General features: G+C 37.0%; 1 protein-coding gene across 6 annotated transcripts in view; it reads right to left on the bottom strand.

Moving 5' to 3' along the window:
* LOC124163549 (transmembrane and coiled-coil domains protein 2) overlaps window positions 1-15,611 on the bottom strand; it is a 410,710-nt gene that overhangs the window by 49,901 nt on the left and 345,198 nt on the right. For all 6 annotated transcript variants that reach the window (XM_046540530.1, XM_046540532.1, XM_046540528.1 and 3 more), the window contains one exon: window positions 558-650. In XM_046540530.1, the coding sequence (XP_046396486.1) occupies window positions 558-650 (93 nt within the window). The remainder of the gene's footprint in view (window positions 1-557; window positions 651-15,611) is intronic.

Below are 15,611 nucleotides of genomic sequence, written 5' to 3'. Positions count from 1 at the left end.
AAGGAAAACACTCTACGATCATCACCATTCCTCCCCAAGGAAATAATCACTCAAACCTTTGAGGACAGCCAAAAACATGAATTACCTGGCTCGCTTAAGACAGATAATAATTCAAAGATTAAAAATTGGCACTGAGATGCCAAAACCAGGATTTGTCAATGGTTAGTGTGTTTAATTATTAACATTAATAACTTCCACAACAATACCCCTGAGAAGATTTCACTCACGATAAAAAAATACATCATCAACTCATTCACCCAATACAGTGGAATTCCAGCACAGCAAGAACGACATATTGCGAGAATCACGTTGCGGCGAATTTTTCATAAGCACTTTAATTTCAAAACTGGTTAAATCGCATTTTGTGTAGTATTCAGGAGAGTATAAATAAGAGATCACTTTAAGATAATAGATAAAAATGTACTGAATCAGGTCATGAGATAAAGGTAATCATGGCAAATTTGCCCGTAACTATTGATTTATTACCATAAGTAAGGTAGAATCTGAAAATGAGTAATAGGAGAAGGAAAAAAAATGGCAACAAGAGAGAGACAGACCTTGATAGTTTCAACTTCCTCCCTGAGCCTCTCACATTCCTCCCTCCGCTCCTGAAGTTCCGTGAATATCAGATCCAGCTGATAGGATGTGGGCTGCAGCAAACAAGTCCATGCAAAAAACACAACACACATTAAAGAAAAGTGCTTCACTCACCTATCAAACAAACAAAATGTCACCAAATGCTCATTTCTAGAGCTACGTCCAAGGGAGGGAAACCCAAATGCAAATTCAAGTTAGCAAGGTAATACATATATATGCATCTCCGAAACTTGCTTGTCTTCAATGGCAATCACTGATGAGCACTTACCAGAATAAAGATGCAATTTTACCCCCACTGACATTTTAACTATCATAGTGGGCAGGTATTATTAATTCCTATGGGTAACTGCGATGGTAAAGCTCATTCTTGAACAATTATGAGTTTCACACTCACCTGCCATCTTACTATGCATGTACCTATTTTACTATCCACTACTTCTCCAGCATTTTCAAGAGAAAAATATATAAATTTCTATAAAGCAAACTGTACTACAACTTAAATGATTATTTTGTTTGCAACCTAAAAATATGTCTCTTAAACGAAATTATATTTTTAATAGTAAACTTAGTTTTATTACTGTATGAATTGTATTGTACAGAGCAACCTCGATAAAACGAGACCCCATGGTGCCCAAATGCACCATGGTGCCTTAGTTAAAGCTTATTGATGTGTTTCTTCAATTGAGGAATAACCAGGAACCCAAGTCAGCAGTGTCACGCCACCATACGGACTCATCCCCAAGAGCACTTTGAGTGTGAAAAATCCACTCAATGAAGAGAGAAAAGCATTTGCCTTGACTGAGATTTGAAGCCACATTTCCCTTCAAAGGAAATGAATAGCCAAATATTGAGAAACACAGATGCACGATTTGACGAAATGTCAAAGACCAATGCAATGTGAATGAAGCAGTACTGACCTTTTGAGCACAATAGTACGACTGAGATGAAACACTCATTTTGAAGTGTTGAAAACAAGAAACAACAGCAATCAGAAACGACAAAATTTCAACACCACGGAAAAACACTCAGACAGCCATATGCAAAAATGAGGACTCAGTGAAGGAAGCTAGAAGACTGCTAAGAAGTCACGTACACACACATATGCAAGGCATGAGAGGGGACACAATACTCTTGAATCAATATGAATAACCAGAAGCCTCACAAGAGGCCTTTATAGGTCTTCAGACAATCACTGATGCCAAAATGGCAATTCTCATAGCAAATTGTAACAAAGAGTACTGAGTTTGTATTTCTTAAGTTTTTTGCAACAAAACCTTTAACTAAATACAGTGGAGGCCCAGTATAGCAAGTATGGCATTTTACAAGAATCATGTTTTAGCAAGTGATATGTTTTGTATCGCAAAATGGCCTATGTTTTACAAGTAAAAGAAATCGGATTTATCGAGGTCAAAAAGTTCCTTCCACAGTGTACGCGAATATTTGAAGTAAATTCCATTTGAGTTCTCCGTCTGGCTACTGTGCTCCATCATCTTTGTAGACATTGCTATGAAAGACCCATATGAAGCTATGAAAATTCCATAAAGACAAGACAATGTAATTTCTTCCCTCATCAATCGTTCCCCGAAGTATCATTTTCCTGCATCCATCATTTGATGAAAATGAGACGAAGTGTTTACCATGTGTTATTTGCGGCTAATAATGATAGAGACAAAGTTTGAACCTTCCCCACAAGATTGAACTATCATAGGGAGAAGCTGAGTGCCGTGGGATAGTAACATTAGCGCATTTCCCAAGATCCGCTATGTTGTGTTGCAAATCTGTAAGATGTCGTAACCAAGGACACACTTCTAAGGGTTGGCAGCACTGTTTTCTGTTTTTTTAATCACGTATATCTCATGTGGCCTGGGGCCGTATTATGTAACTCCAAACCGATCGGTGCGGCACCGATTCGTGGGGTGCGACGTCACACCGACTCCCGGTAAGAAGTCGTGGGATTCTGTACGAACCCGATCGGTGCGGCACCGACGAGAGGATGGGAGATCGTCCGTAGCCGTACCGACAGCAAAAAGGTGTCGATACGGCCACCGACTAGTGGGTTTCATGAACTCCCCGGTGCGCATTGTACATTTTATTTGGTTTTTACCTCATCACCGAGTAAATATTGAGGTTTTCTGCAATGTCATCTTTTTCTGCCCCTTCGAATACGCCTCTATAATTCACTGTGTCATCATCTATATTAATTACCTTGACAGAAATATAAGATAATGGTTAATAAACATGAGGTTTGCTAACATATAGACCCATGTCTCGTATAGCGCAAGGGATGCGTTCCTTGGGGTCTTTGCGCTATACGAATTTGCGTTATATGAGAGCGTTTTAACATTGGATAGATAGGGATGCGTTCCTGGTAGCATAGGTTTTGGGTATTGAATTTCCTCTAAAACATATATATTCCCATAAAAAGCCTTGGAAAATATTATTTATATGAATGTTTGTAGTTTAAAACATCTTTAAATATAGTATGCACGCATTCAAAGACTTTTATTCACGTTAAAAAAAATTCTTACGTGCTTTAGAAATTTCCTCCTGTCGTGCGGGTGGGCTAACATCTGCTATCTCAGGGGATCGTAATGCGTTGCCGGCAGTTGACGATTTTTCAAACTTGTCTAAAAACAACTATTGTGTTTCACCCAGGCCCTTTTGTCGCTCATCGAAATGACAGGAAAATGCTACTTTGAATGCCATTTCATAGCTAGCGGAGTTTATGAATGATAAATCATTTTAATTTGAAGTCCTCCGAGTCATTAGTAGCTATGTGAAACAGTCTTTAAATGCCTTGAAACCTGACCCAGGTTTTCCTTCCCTGAAAATGAATGAACGAGAATGCATTCTTTCCCAAAACAATATCGTCTCGTCAACACTAAAAACTGGTTGAGGGGGAAAGGAGCCACTTTCAATCACAGCTTGGAGTTCATCAGAAAATGCTGCGGTGTACTGCGCTATCAACACTTGCAGATTCACCTGATATCGCCACACTGAAAACACCTGCTTGCCGTTTAAATTCTGGAACCAACCGGAGCTTTCACTAAATGTCTCGGAGCGATTACCACTCTCGTCTTATTGTAATGATTCACTGTGAACTTTCCGTATGTGTAGACCGCTTGATTGAAGTTGGTGCGGCTGAGGTCACTGATGTTTTAACTTCGTCTTTATTCAGAATAAGGCATCGTGCGTTTTAACTTCCGCGCAATATTGCTTTGACGCTCTCCAATTTCAAAGCAATTGACCTCTTTCAATTCCTCTTCTAGGTTTATAGTTTTTCTTGATAAATTCTTGATTTTTCTACACGCATTCCTATTTTTTGCCATATTCTCTTGGTTTTTACTCTGTATGGCTCTATCTATATCACCTTCCACTGCTGAACTGTATTCCGGAGACGCAGAAGGCCTACGACTGCGGGGAGGGAACGAAGCCATTGTGTTTGAGACTCTATAGTGGACCCTTTTATGTGTTGATGCTATTCATGCGCCACTCGGCCACCGCTCCATTTCTCCCCCGTGAATACCGATGACCTTGAAGGCTTTAGCATAGACCCTCTACCTGGAAGTCAATCGCCCGATAACCTATGACGGCAAAAATACGTCTCCAACCGTATTGCTGAAAAAAAACTCATTTCCACTAGCCCCACGCTTAATTAACGATCCTAATTATTTATTATCATTCTGTTAAGGAGACAAGATAAATTACTTCGGTAGGCCGGCTATCTGGACAAAATGACGAGTAGTACTTTTGACCATTGCACAGCAATGGATTTCGATTAATATTTAAACAAAAAAGAAGATTTGAGGCAAGCAATAATATTAATATGCGTAAAACGATAGAAATTTCGTGTGTACTTTTACGCAAGTTCACGTTTTATCACGAGAGCGTTTAAGATTTTTGATTAGGCTACCCTGCGTTGCAATGTTTCCCCGAGGAACGAATTTGCGCTATATCGAAATTGCGCTATACGAGACATGGGTGTAATGACTTTCTCTCATTTATGTTACCACTTAAGTGAAATTTCACTCGTTTGTAATAGGCTTTATTTCTCTCTAACATCATTTATTTGCTCCTTTGACACAAAAAAGATATTTTTGATTAAATATGAGTTTTGCCGCAATGTTATCACTTTATCTCACTCTGAATAGGCGACTATTATTTCACTCAATCATCAATTTGGCGTTTCTCTCGGCATAGAAATAAGATCTTTTTATTTAAGTATGAAGTTTGCCACAAAGGTATCAGTTTCTTTCATTTGTAACAGGCAAATATATTTCATTTCATCGTCAGCCATTGATTCCCTTGACGATAAAAGAAGATACTTATTAATAAGTATGAGGTTTACCGCAATATTATCATTTTCTCTCACTTGGAATGCACAACTTATACATATGTATTTCACCCAATCACAATTTATTTACTTCCTCATCATTACACTTCTTTTAATTACACCAAGCTCCATATTTTTATAACAATTTCCTAACTTGTTCCTCTAATATGACATTTACATTTGCATTTGAATCCTACGTTCACGTTCCATGGTACAGTGGAACCTCGTTAAAGCGAGTACGGGCTATTGCGACACCCCCGCTATTTCGAGAGTTAGCTGAGGCAACGTCAATAGACCCTATAATGAGCATGTTAAAAAATTTCGTTTTTACGAGGCCCTTTAGGAGCCTCCACTCGCCATAGCGAGGGTTTCTATCGACGGAGAACCTTCTCCAAGAGTCCCTAATCTCTGTAATTTTTGAGATCTGTTAGAAATGAAGTTAACATGGAGTGTACAGTCTCAAATTCATGCAGTAAACTGGCGTTCCATAAATAAGTAGTTCATTTTGGTGAAAATATTGCGGAATTAACATTCGCAAATGCTTGATCTCCTTTTGTTCCTCAGGCGACAGAAAGCAGTCGGCAGCGTACCCGCGTCCGTGAGTTGCGTGAATAGAAAGCATTTGATGGCAGACACCATGGCCAAAAACACCAAACACGTCTAAGCAAGAAAATAAAAATGATACAGTAATATGAGAGTGGCGTAATTAATTTATCTTCCTAATCGCTCTTCGCAATAAAAAAAAAAAGCGCCCAAGGAATGCTGACCATTAAGAGTTAGAAGGAGATTTGTTCGGGTAGTTCTGCCCTCTTCAATCTGCGAGAACGTCATAGAAAGTGGCTATGCCTAAGCCTAATGCAGAGTATTTCAGGGATAAATTGCGAATCGAGAACGTCAAGAGTACGGAAGGTTGGTTATACTGATTCAAAGCACCACAGCGTTATCTCCTGTCATAATTGCTGGCGATGCCTGCAGTGGTAACCCGAAGTGGTGGAAGAAAACACTCCAATCCTAAGTATCTTAAGAAGTATTCCCTGCGTGGTATAACATAGACGAAATGGAACTCTTTTACAACCTACTCCCCGACAAAACCCTTGCAGTACGAGGTATTTCTTGCAATGATTCTTCTAGAGGTAAGTAGTGCGCTTTAGCGATAGTGTAGGGTGTACGATACAATGATACTCAGCGTGAATTGTCCGGATGGGCGTATTTATTCTCTGTTGCGGTTACAAGTAATAGTCACGATCACAATGTACTATTCACAATGGTGAACTATTCGCGTCAGTGGTTGAAGTCGTAGTGGCGCTCTCTTCCGACACCCGGGCGGCCGAGCCTGGTGGCCGCTGGAAGAACTCTCAGAACAAGTGACTCACGTTTGGTGCCATGCATTCGGTGCCGCCACAGATGGTATATGTGAAGAGCTGATGCTGCGCTTTCAGTTTATTTATTTTAAAAATTCTGCATTCCTTTTTCATGTTTCTCAGTCATTATTGAGAATGTCAAATCAATAAATTTATACTCATAAGTTTTATTGGCCTTAGGGTCCATCAGTAGCGTATGCCTTTCCGTTTCTTTGCCGAAAATAATACCCATGTGAGTTATATTTGTTGCAGTTTCTGCATCTTGCTTTTGTTTTATCTAAGTGACATCAGCATAATACCGGCGTGATGTTTTTTCGTGAAATAATATCACGTTAATATGTTTTCTTATATTATCAATTTTAATTCAAACCATTTTTATTGCAGTGCCGTGGTAAACTTATTGTCAGTCTACGTGACTTCAGCGAAAGCAGCCTAGAGGAATCTCTGCGATGCATACGAGGACAAAGGTTGGGGCAGACGCCTGCGACTTCAACAAAGTCGGTGGCATTGCAAATTGGAGACATCGCAATCAATGGACGATTATTTGACAAAAGTAATGAATTTTGCTCATCAGCCGGAAGACATAGATGCCAAGACATTAGATGCCAAGATTGGCTCATATCAATAATTTTAGGTGGGCTAACTGATCATTACGCACCGTTTATCATGTCCATTGAGAATTTTTGAAGAAGGATTTCCAACAAAGTAAAATCAAAGATTTTTTCACCTAAAATGAGTGATTGCATAAAAAAAGAAATTGTTTTTAAATACCCCCACATATCAGAGCTTTACAAAAGTGTTATACTAACAAAGAGTTCTAATACTATAGGGATATCTTTATCCTGAAAACTATACTCCTCCTCAATACCAGCCCTTGATTATACACACTTTTAATTTACACAGTGCCCATATTTTGATCCCTCCAACTGCGTCAAATCAAAGTTTTAACTGTATACAAATTATTTTGTTTAAGAAATACCAATTTAGACAAATATTAATGGTCAATTTGCCATTTTGTTAAATCGTCATATATTGCGTTATACGTTATATCTTGTAAAATCTGTTTTATCGTGTTATATGTAATGTATTCATAAATATCATTAAGTCATTTACCATTTGACTCCATTGAAATGAACAAACCTCCTGCACCTGAAAAGATTCTTGAAATAATTTCTTTTGAGCACAAACAGGGTGCACCGTTTCCTGTGTCTGAAAGTTGGGAAAGAATAGTGGGATACAGTAAATTCTCGATTACACAAAGCAGGATATTGCAAAATTGAAGTGAATCATAGTCCTGGCAAAAAGCCTATGGGTAATACATGGCGCTATTCAATAATATGAAGTTTTGATAATACAAAATGTTTTGAAATTATAAACATCGGGCTCGGTCCCGAGGAGCAAATGGCATTCGTTTATACGAACTAAGGCAAAAAATTTGTCAATAAAACTAGTTATTCCGGTGACAGCAGCAAAAAAAATCAGTGCTTCTGACTGTGGTGCATCAAAGTGTGAAATCGTAAATGATAGTGCAACTTTGGAGGGAATGGGTTTGCCTTAAAAACTTACAGTAGGAATCGAGGAGTTCAGTAAAAATATTGTGGCTGACACGATTTCCCTATTTACGAGCATACTCGTAAACATCGCATCGACAATACTTCGTAGTTAAGCATGTGAGGAAGGTCGCGGTGGGCATTTCTTACACTCCCACTTTAACCTTACAGAATTGAATCATACCAAGAAAATGCTGCAAGTCCATAAATTTTCTCAAATGCCATCATTCTTGCCGGTAAATAAGTGACCTCGTGATACCGCTTTTTAAATCAACAGTTAGAAATAATAATAATAATAATGTCATCTCAGCTACCGGTATCATTCCAAAACATATACAAAATAGTTTCAAAATACTCAACCTCCATCCAAATACATACATCAAACTGCAAAAGGCTGTAATAATTTCAACCTGTCATATCACGAGAAAATTTCTCAACCCAATTCAACAGTAAAGAGTTACCTTGGTGAGAACCCGTGCTCTTAACACTAAAGCTACTCAGTGAAAACTGAAGAAAATTAAAGAACAAAATAATAATAATAATAATAATAATGAAATAGCAGGCATAGAAAGATCAATACGTACAACATTCACAAAATTTAATTTACACCACCCAAAGGCTGCAATAGAAAGGCTAACGCTACCCCGCTATATGGGAGGTAGAGGGTTAATAGATTTACAACAGCTCCTCAAAAACCAAATTCATGGACTAAAACATTTCTTCTACGATAAATCAAACAGTTCGAAGCTTCACAAATCAATAGTATATGCCGACAACAAATTAACACCATTAAATCTAAAAAATGGCACGACCGATGAAGCAACCAACACAGGAGCTGTTCTATTAAATAGAAAGGTAGAAGTATGGGCCCAGAAGGAATTACATGGACGACACATCAATGACCTCAATCAACCATATGTTGATAAAATCTCATCAAACAAATGGTTGTCATTGGGTGAACTTTATGGAGAAACCGAAGGGTTCATGCTTGCAATACAAGACCAGGTCATCCGCACTAAAAATTATGCAAAGTACATCCTTGGTGATAAAAGCATAACAGATGACAAATGTAGAAGGTGTTTTCAAGTACCTGAAACAATCCAGCACATTATATCTGGCTGTAAGATGCTAGCTAATACAGAATATTTAAGTAGACATAATCAAGTTGCAAAAATTATCCACCAAAAACTGGCCTACCAACACAAGTTAATAGATACTAAGACCCCATATTATGTGTACCACCCTGAAACAGTGCTTGAAAACGGCGAATTTAAAATCTATTACGATCTGCCTATTCAAACAGATAAAACTATAGGTAATAATAGACCAGATATAGTGTTGATTGACAAGAAATATAGAACTTGCTACATAGTTGATATTGCCGTGCCACTGTCGCATAACATCGAAAAGACAATTACAGGAAAAATTAACAAGTACCAAGATCTGGCAATAGAAATAAAAAGAATATGGAATATGGAACAGGTTTATATAGCTCCAATTGTCATCTCAGCTACCGGTATCATCCCAAAACACATACAAAATAGTTTCAAAATACTCAACCTCCATCCAAATACTTACATCAAACTGCAAAAGGCTGTAATAATTTCAACCTGTCATATCACGAGAAAATTTCTCAACGCAATTCAATAGTGAAGAGTTACCTTGGTGAAAACCCGTGCTCTTAACACTTAAGCTACTCAGTGACAACTGAAGAAAATTTAAGAAAAAACATAATAATAATAATAACGACTCCCTAGCTACGGATAATAGTTCACATGACATAAGCACAGGAATGGGAAATCACCTTGAATGCGAGACAACAGGCGCGGCCGTCGGGGAGACCAACATCAGCGGCGAACAACAGGATAATATCGACACGGTTGTCATAGAACACCAAGCTTCAATTTGTGAAGAGGCACTGTACAAACGTGTGGAAGATGAGTTCAATACGTGCCTTATCAAGTATAGAGGACTAGACCCCACAGGCAAACCAGGAATACCCAAACAACAATCGTCTGTCAAGCTTGCAAAAATTATTAGTATAATAAATGAAAAACTATCACCGGTATATTTAAGTGATGAAAAAACATTTCAAGACCTACACGATTTTATATACTGCGGAGCAGCCACAGCTGTTTTGTGCAATGGTGGCAGGATTGTCCCGAATAGCAGTAATGGCAACAATGGGGAGGAGCCAAGACCGCCGATGGTCAAGGGAGAACGCATTTGGCGCAAACCAAAATGGAAAGTCCGATTAGAACGGAAAGTGGATGCCTTAAGACAAAACCTTGCACGTTTAATCCAGTTTTTGACTGGTAATCCAAGTACATCATTAAAAAAAAAGTTGAGAAGGCATTAATAAAATACCGTTCCCACACTCAATACGACAAGCCCAATGAAAATATAAAAGAAATTATTGACACCCTCAAGCAAAAACTTGCAGCCACAAAAATGAGACTCAACAGATATAATAAATGCACAAGAAGAAAACAATAGAATTCCCAATTTGAAAATAATCAACGAAATTTTTACAGAACATTGGGCAATAACAAACAGAAGAAATCTATTTCTTGTGAAAATAAAAACCTAAGTAATTCTAACTCTCAGGAAGTGGAGAAATTTTGGTCAAATATTTGGTCGAATGATACATCCCATAATGGAAATGCGCCTTGGATGAGAAATGAAAGAACAGCAGCGGAAAACATAGAAACTATGCTTCCCCCCATTATTACAATGGAAATTCTGGAAAAAATTCTTAGCCGAACCCATAACTGGAAAAGTCCAGGAAGTGATAATATACACAACTTTTGGTACAAAAAATTCACCGGCTGCCATAAGCATCTACTGAAATATATAAACGAATTTTTGAAGTTTCCAGAAAATATTCCAGTTTTTTTAATGGAAGGTAAAACATATTTATTGCCAAAAGAAGTCGCATGTAACGATCCATCAAAATATAGACCGATAACTTGTCTACAAACATTTTATAAAATTTTCACCTCTTGCATAACAGAAGTCATCAACAACCATATAGATGAGAACCACATTTTTACGGAAGAGCAAAAGGGGTGTCGCAGAGGAAGCAAAGGTTGCAAGGAACAGTTGATAATTGATTCAATTATTCTTAAACAAATACAAGAGAAGAATAGGAACCTACACAGTTGCTACATAGATTACAAAAAAGCTTTTGACTCTGTTCCCCATTCCTGGCTTATTGAAGTACTAAACATCTATAAAATTCACCCAGAAGTTATTAAATGTCTCCATACTGTGATGAAAAAATGGAGCACCATCTTGCACATAAAAACTGACGAGGGTCTTTTGCAGACGAATAATATCAAAATCAAACGGGGAATATTTCAAGGTGACTCTTTGAGTGCGTTATGGTTCTGCCTTGCGCTAAACCCTCTATCAAACCTCCTGAATAATACTCAATATGGAGTCAAAATAAAAGGAAAAGAACCAAGATGCCACACTCTATCGCATCTCTTCTATATGGACGATCTCAAGCTATATGCAGGATCTAATAATAATCTAAATCAATTAGTCCGTTTAACTGAAATATTTTCTAAGGATATAAACATGGAATTTGGAATAGATAAATGTAGAACTATCACAATATTCCGAGGTAAAGTACAAAGGAATGATATTCCACTACTGGATGGGCAAATAATAGAGGCCATGGATGAGGGAGATACCTATAAATACCTAGGATTCCAACAAGCAAGACGACTAGACCACTCTACGATAAAGCAAAAACTTTCGACTGAATTCCAAAATAGAATCAAGAAACTTGTTCGCACGGAATTGAACAGCAGAAACCTCACTAATTCAATTAATACCTTTGCCATCCCTCTCCTGACATACTCCTTTGGTATAATCAAATGGTCACAAACAGATCTAGACGACCTACAAAGAAAAATTCGATCCCAAATGACGGAGAAAAATATGCTCCATAAAAGCTCAAATATAGAGAGGAGCACGTTGCCCAGAAAATTTGGTGGAAGGGGTATCGTAGACATCAAGAATCAGCACAACTCACAACTTTCTCAGTTACGGAAATATTTTTTCAGCAAGAAATCTACCTCGGATCTCCTGAGAACTATCTGTGACGCAGACAATAAATACACACCGTTAAACCTATCTGACGAAAGTATGCAAGTTAGTGAAACCACTGTTACTATAGACAGTAAAATGTCAATATGGAAAGCTAAATCCCTTCACGAAAGACACCCTCATGCCCTGGAGGCCCCTGGAATCGATAAAGATGCATCGCACGCATGGCTCAGGCATGGGCAACTCTTCCCAGAAACAGAAGGATTTATGATCGCAATACAAGACCAGGTGGTGAAAACAAAAAATTATGAAAAATATATATAGTCCAGGAAATGAAGCGTTTTGGCTTGCAATTTTTTCAAACTGAATCGATTTTCTTGAAATTTTCACAATAAGTAGGGCATATACCAAGAATCAAAATCTATATCATGCCGACGGGCGCTTTTACCCTGGGGGTGGTTTCCACCCCATCTCGGGGGTGGAAAATTTTAATTATACTTTGACCACAGGAATCGATAGAAAAATAAATTCTAAGAATAAAATGTTCCCACCATTGTTTGAGTAAAATTAATATTTTTCGAGTTATTTGCGATTGAAAGTAACAGTTTTTTGACGAAAAAATCAACGATTTTAATCGATTATAGGCAAATAACTTGAAAAGTATTAATTTTATTAGGAAATTGTGAATTACAAAACTGTAGCTTGTAAAAAATTAAATAAAAATCTTATTTTATATTTCCTTTATGACCAATTCGGACCGAGCTACAACTTGTTGATGGTTATCTATTGTTTGTCATACGCTAAATTTGAAAGATTCAATACCAAATAGCGGGAAAAATGTAATTTTCGAGGAAATATTATGTAAGTTGTTTAAAAGTGTTTTTAAAAAACTTTCTTATAATGAGAAAAAATATTTTTTACCATGAAATTTGAGCGAGTTATGATTAAAAATAAGATCAGTCCCTACTTTTTTGTACGAAAAAATTAGTGAAAACAACTCCTTATTACCACACTAGACAAAATTTATCAATGCCCTTCAGTATTTCTCTTTATTTAAGTATTCTTAATTGATCCTAGAAGTTTTTTAAATTTACAACGCTAAATATTGAAAAAATGGAGGAAAAAGTGAAAAGTCATTTTCTACAATTTCGTTAAAAATGCTCTTTTTTTCAAAATAACTCCAAAAAAACTGGAGATATGAAAAAAATGCAAGAGTAATAAATTTTAGCTTCTTTATTTTAAAATATTTTTGTGTGTTTTAATTTTCTATACAATAAATATTTGGTGAGATATTGATAATTAAAACCTCTATTTCCAAGGGAGCTCCACCTTATTTAAACCCTTAAATCCCTCCCCTTTCAAAATTAATGACTCGAAAACAATTTTATTCACATGAACTTGTAGTCAGTAAAAACCCTACAAAATACAATTTAAATGAACTTGCTATCATAAAAAATAAAGGAGCTATGTTTGAAATACTAATCAAATTTATTTTCGAAAAATTCGAAATCCACAATTCAGAGCATAACATTCCTCATAATCAGCATATACTTTGTGTACTTTACGTTAGAAGCTAACGATACACTCAAATTTGCTACAAAATAAACACACATACCCATAAGATGTATATATAGATGTGAGTATGTGTGCTCTCGCTCACAGTGACCTGTGAGCATGTATGTGGTGGGAAGACTGGAAGCCATACAGTCTCCGTTTGATTGTGTTTCATGTAATGTCTACATAAATGTGCATTTATTTGTTTATGTCACCATGACGAAGTTTGTTCTGTTTATCCAATTGTTATATCTTTTCTGTGCTGTGATTAAAATCATGAGAGAAAAAAGAGAATACAGAATAAAAGGAGTAAGAAAGTGAATAAGAAGATACAATGTGATAAATAATTTTTATTTTTAGGGTAAATAATTTTTTTTACATTAACCCCCAATAAGAGTTGATTATTATGGGTTGAAACGCCTAAAATTATTTTCCAAACAAAAAAAATAATTATACAAATAATTTAAACTAAATTTTACTCGTATTTAGCTTTAAAAAATAATTTTTTAAGTTTCAGCTTTTAGGGGTAGTTTTCACCCCTAAAAAATAAAAAGCGCCCTTCGGCATAATATAGATTTTGAAGAAGGGGGAATGATTAGTCTAATCCCAAATATTTATGCAAATCGATTCGGTTTGAAAAAAAATTTTAAAAGAGGTATGCTTAGTATAAACACAAATTTTTATGCGAATCGATTCAGTTTGAAAATTCTTTTTTACATTAACCCCCAATAAGGGTTGATTATTATGGGTTGAAACACCTTAAAATTATTTTCCAAACATAAAAAATAATTGTACGTATAATTTAAACTAAATTTTACACGTATTTAGCTTTAAAAAATAATTTTTTAAGTTCCAGCTTTTAGGGGTAGTTTTCACCCCTAAAAAATGAAAAGCGCCCTTCGGCATAATATAGATTTTGAAGTGGGGGGTATAATTAGTCTAATCCCAAATTTAGGTGCAAATCGATTCAGTTTGAAAAAATTGCAAGGTTTTTCACTTTTATGAGCTTCATTTCCTGGACTAATAATTAAAAACCCAAATTTGTTGGATGACAGATGCAGAAAATGTGATAATGCCTCTGAGACGATACAGCACATCACAAGTGGATGCACTAACTTATCTCAAAAAGACTACCTACACCGTCACAATCAAATATGCAACATCATACACCAGAAATTAGCTCTGAAGTATAAACTCATAGAAAATGGAGTTCCTTATTATAAGTACACACCTAAAACCATCCTTGAAAACGACCACTGTAAGATTTATTATGACCGTTCAATTATTACCGATAAAACAGTCCATGGCAATAGACCTGATCTAGTAGTACAAGATAAAACTCACAATGAAACGTACTTGATAGACATTACCGTACCTAATTCGCATAATATCACTACAGCCTACACCAGCAAAATGGAAAAGTATGAAGAACTTAAAAATGAAATCAAGAGATTGTGGAAATCAGATAAAGTACACATAATACCCATCATTATCTCCGCCACAGGAGTAGTGCCTCATTCACTCCATCAAGGTCTTCAAACTATTGGACTGCCGAAAAACTTGTTTATTACCATACAAAAAGCAGCAATTTTAAATACTTGCCGGATTGTCAGAAAATTTTTCAAAACAGAGTAAAGAGACGAGAGTACTTGGTGATACCCGTACCTCGCCTAAAACCAGCAAAAATGCTGTGAAAACATAAAAAAATATAAATAATAATAATAATAATAATAATGACCCGTGTGGGGTTTTCCGTCCCCCATCGGGCGCGTCCCCAGGTGGCGGATAGGGGAATGCTCGGCAGATATGCAGGGTAGGTGGGAAATAAAATACCACCCGCGGACCAAAACGGAAACCGAAATCCAGGCGTGTCTGTTCCCACATTGGGCGGCGTCCTGGTCAGCGTCTGTCCCCATGTCAGGGGCGGCTGTTCTAAAGACCTGGCAGTAGGTATAAAATGCAAATCCCCCATCAAAGATGGAGACTCGGAGTATGAGATGCCTCGGAGAAAGGTCGCTGCCTGGGGTTCGCCAGGGCACGTCTGGAGCTGACGCTGGACGTGACAGCATGCAAGCCGTCAGTGATGGGAGGTTGAACAGGCGGACACCCATCGGGGAACCCGAAAGAAACACAGCCGATGATAATAGAATGAATACCACC

This window comes from Ischnura elegans, chromosome 8 (genome assembly GCF_921293095.1).
Source record: "Ischnura elegans chromosome 8, ioIscEleg1.1, whole genome shotgun sequence".
NCBI classification, from domain to species: domain Eukaryota; kingdom Metazoa; phylum Arthropoda; class Insecta; order Odonata; family Coenagrionidae; genus Ischnura; species Ischnura elegans.
Note: the sequence above shows the minus strand (reverse complement) of the source record. Positions and strands in the feature narration are given on the sequence as shown.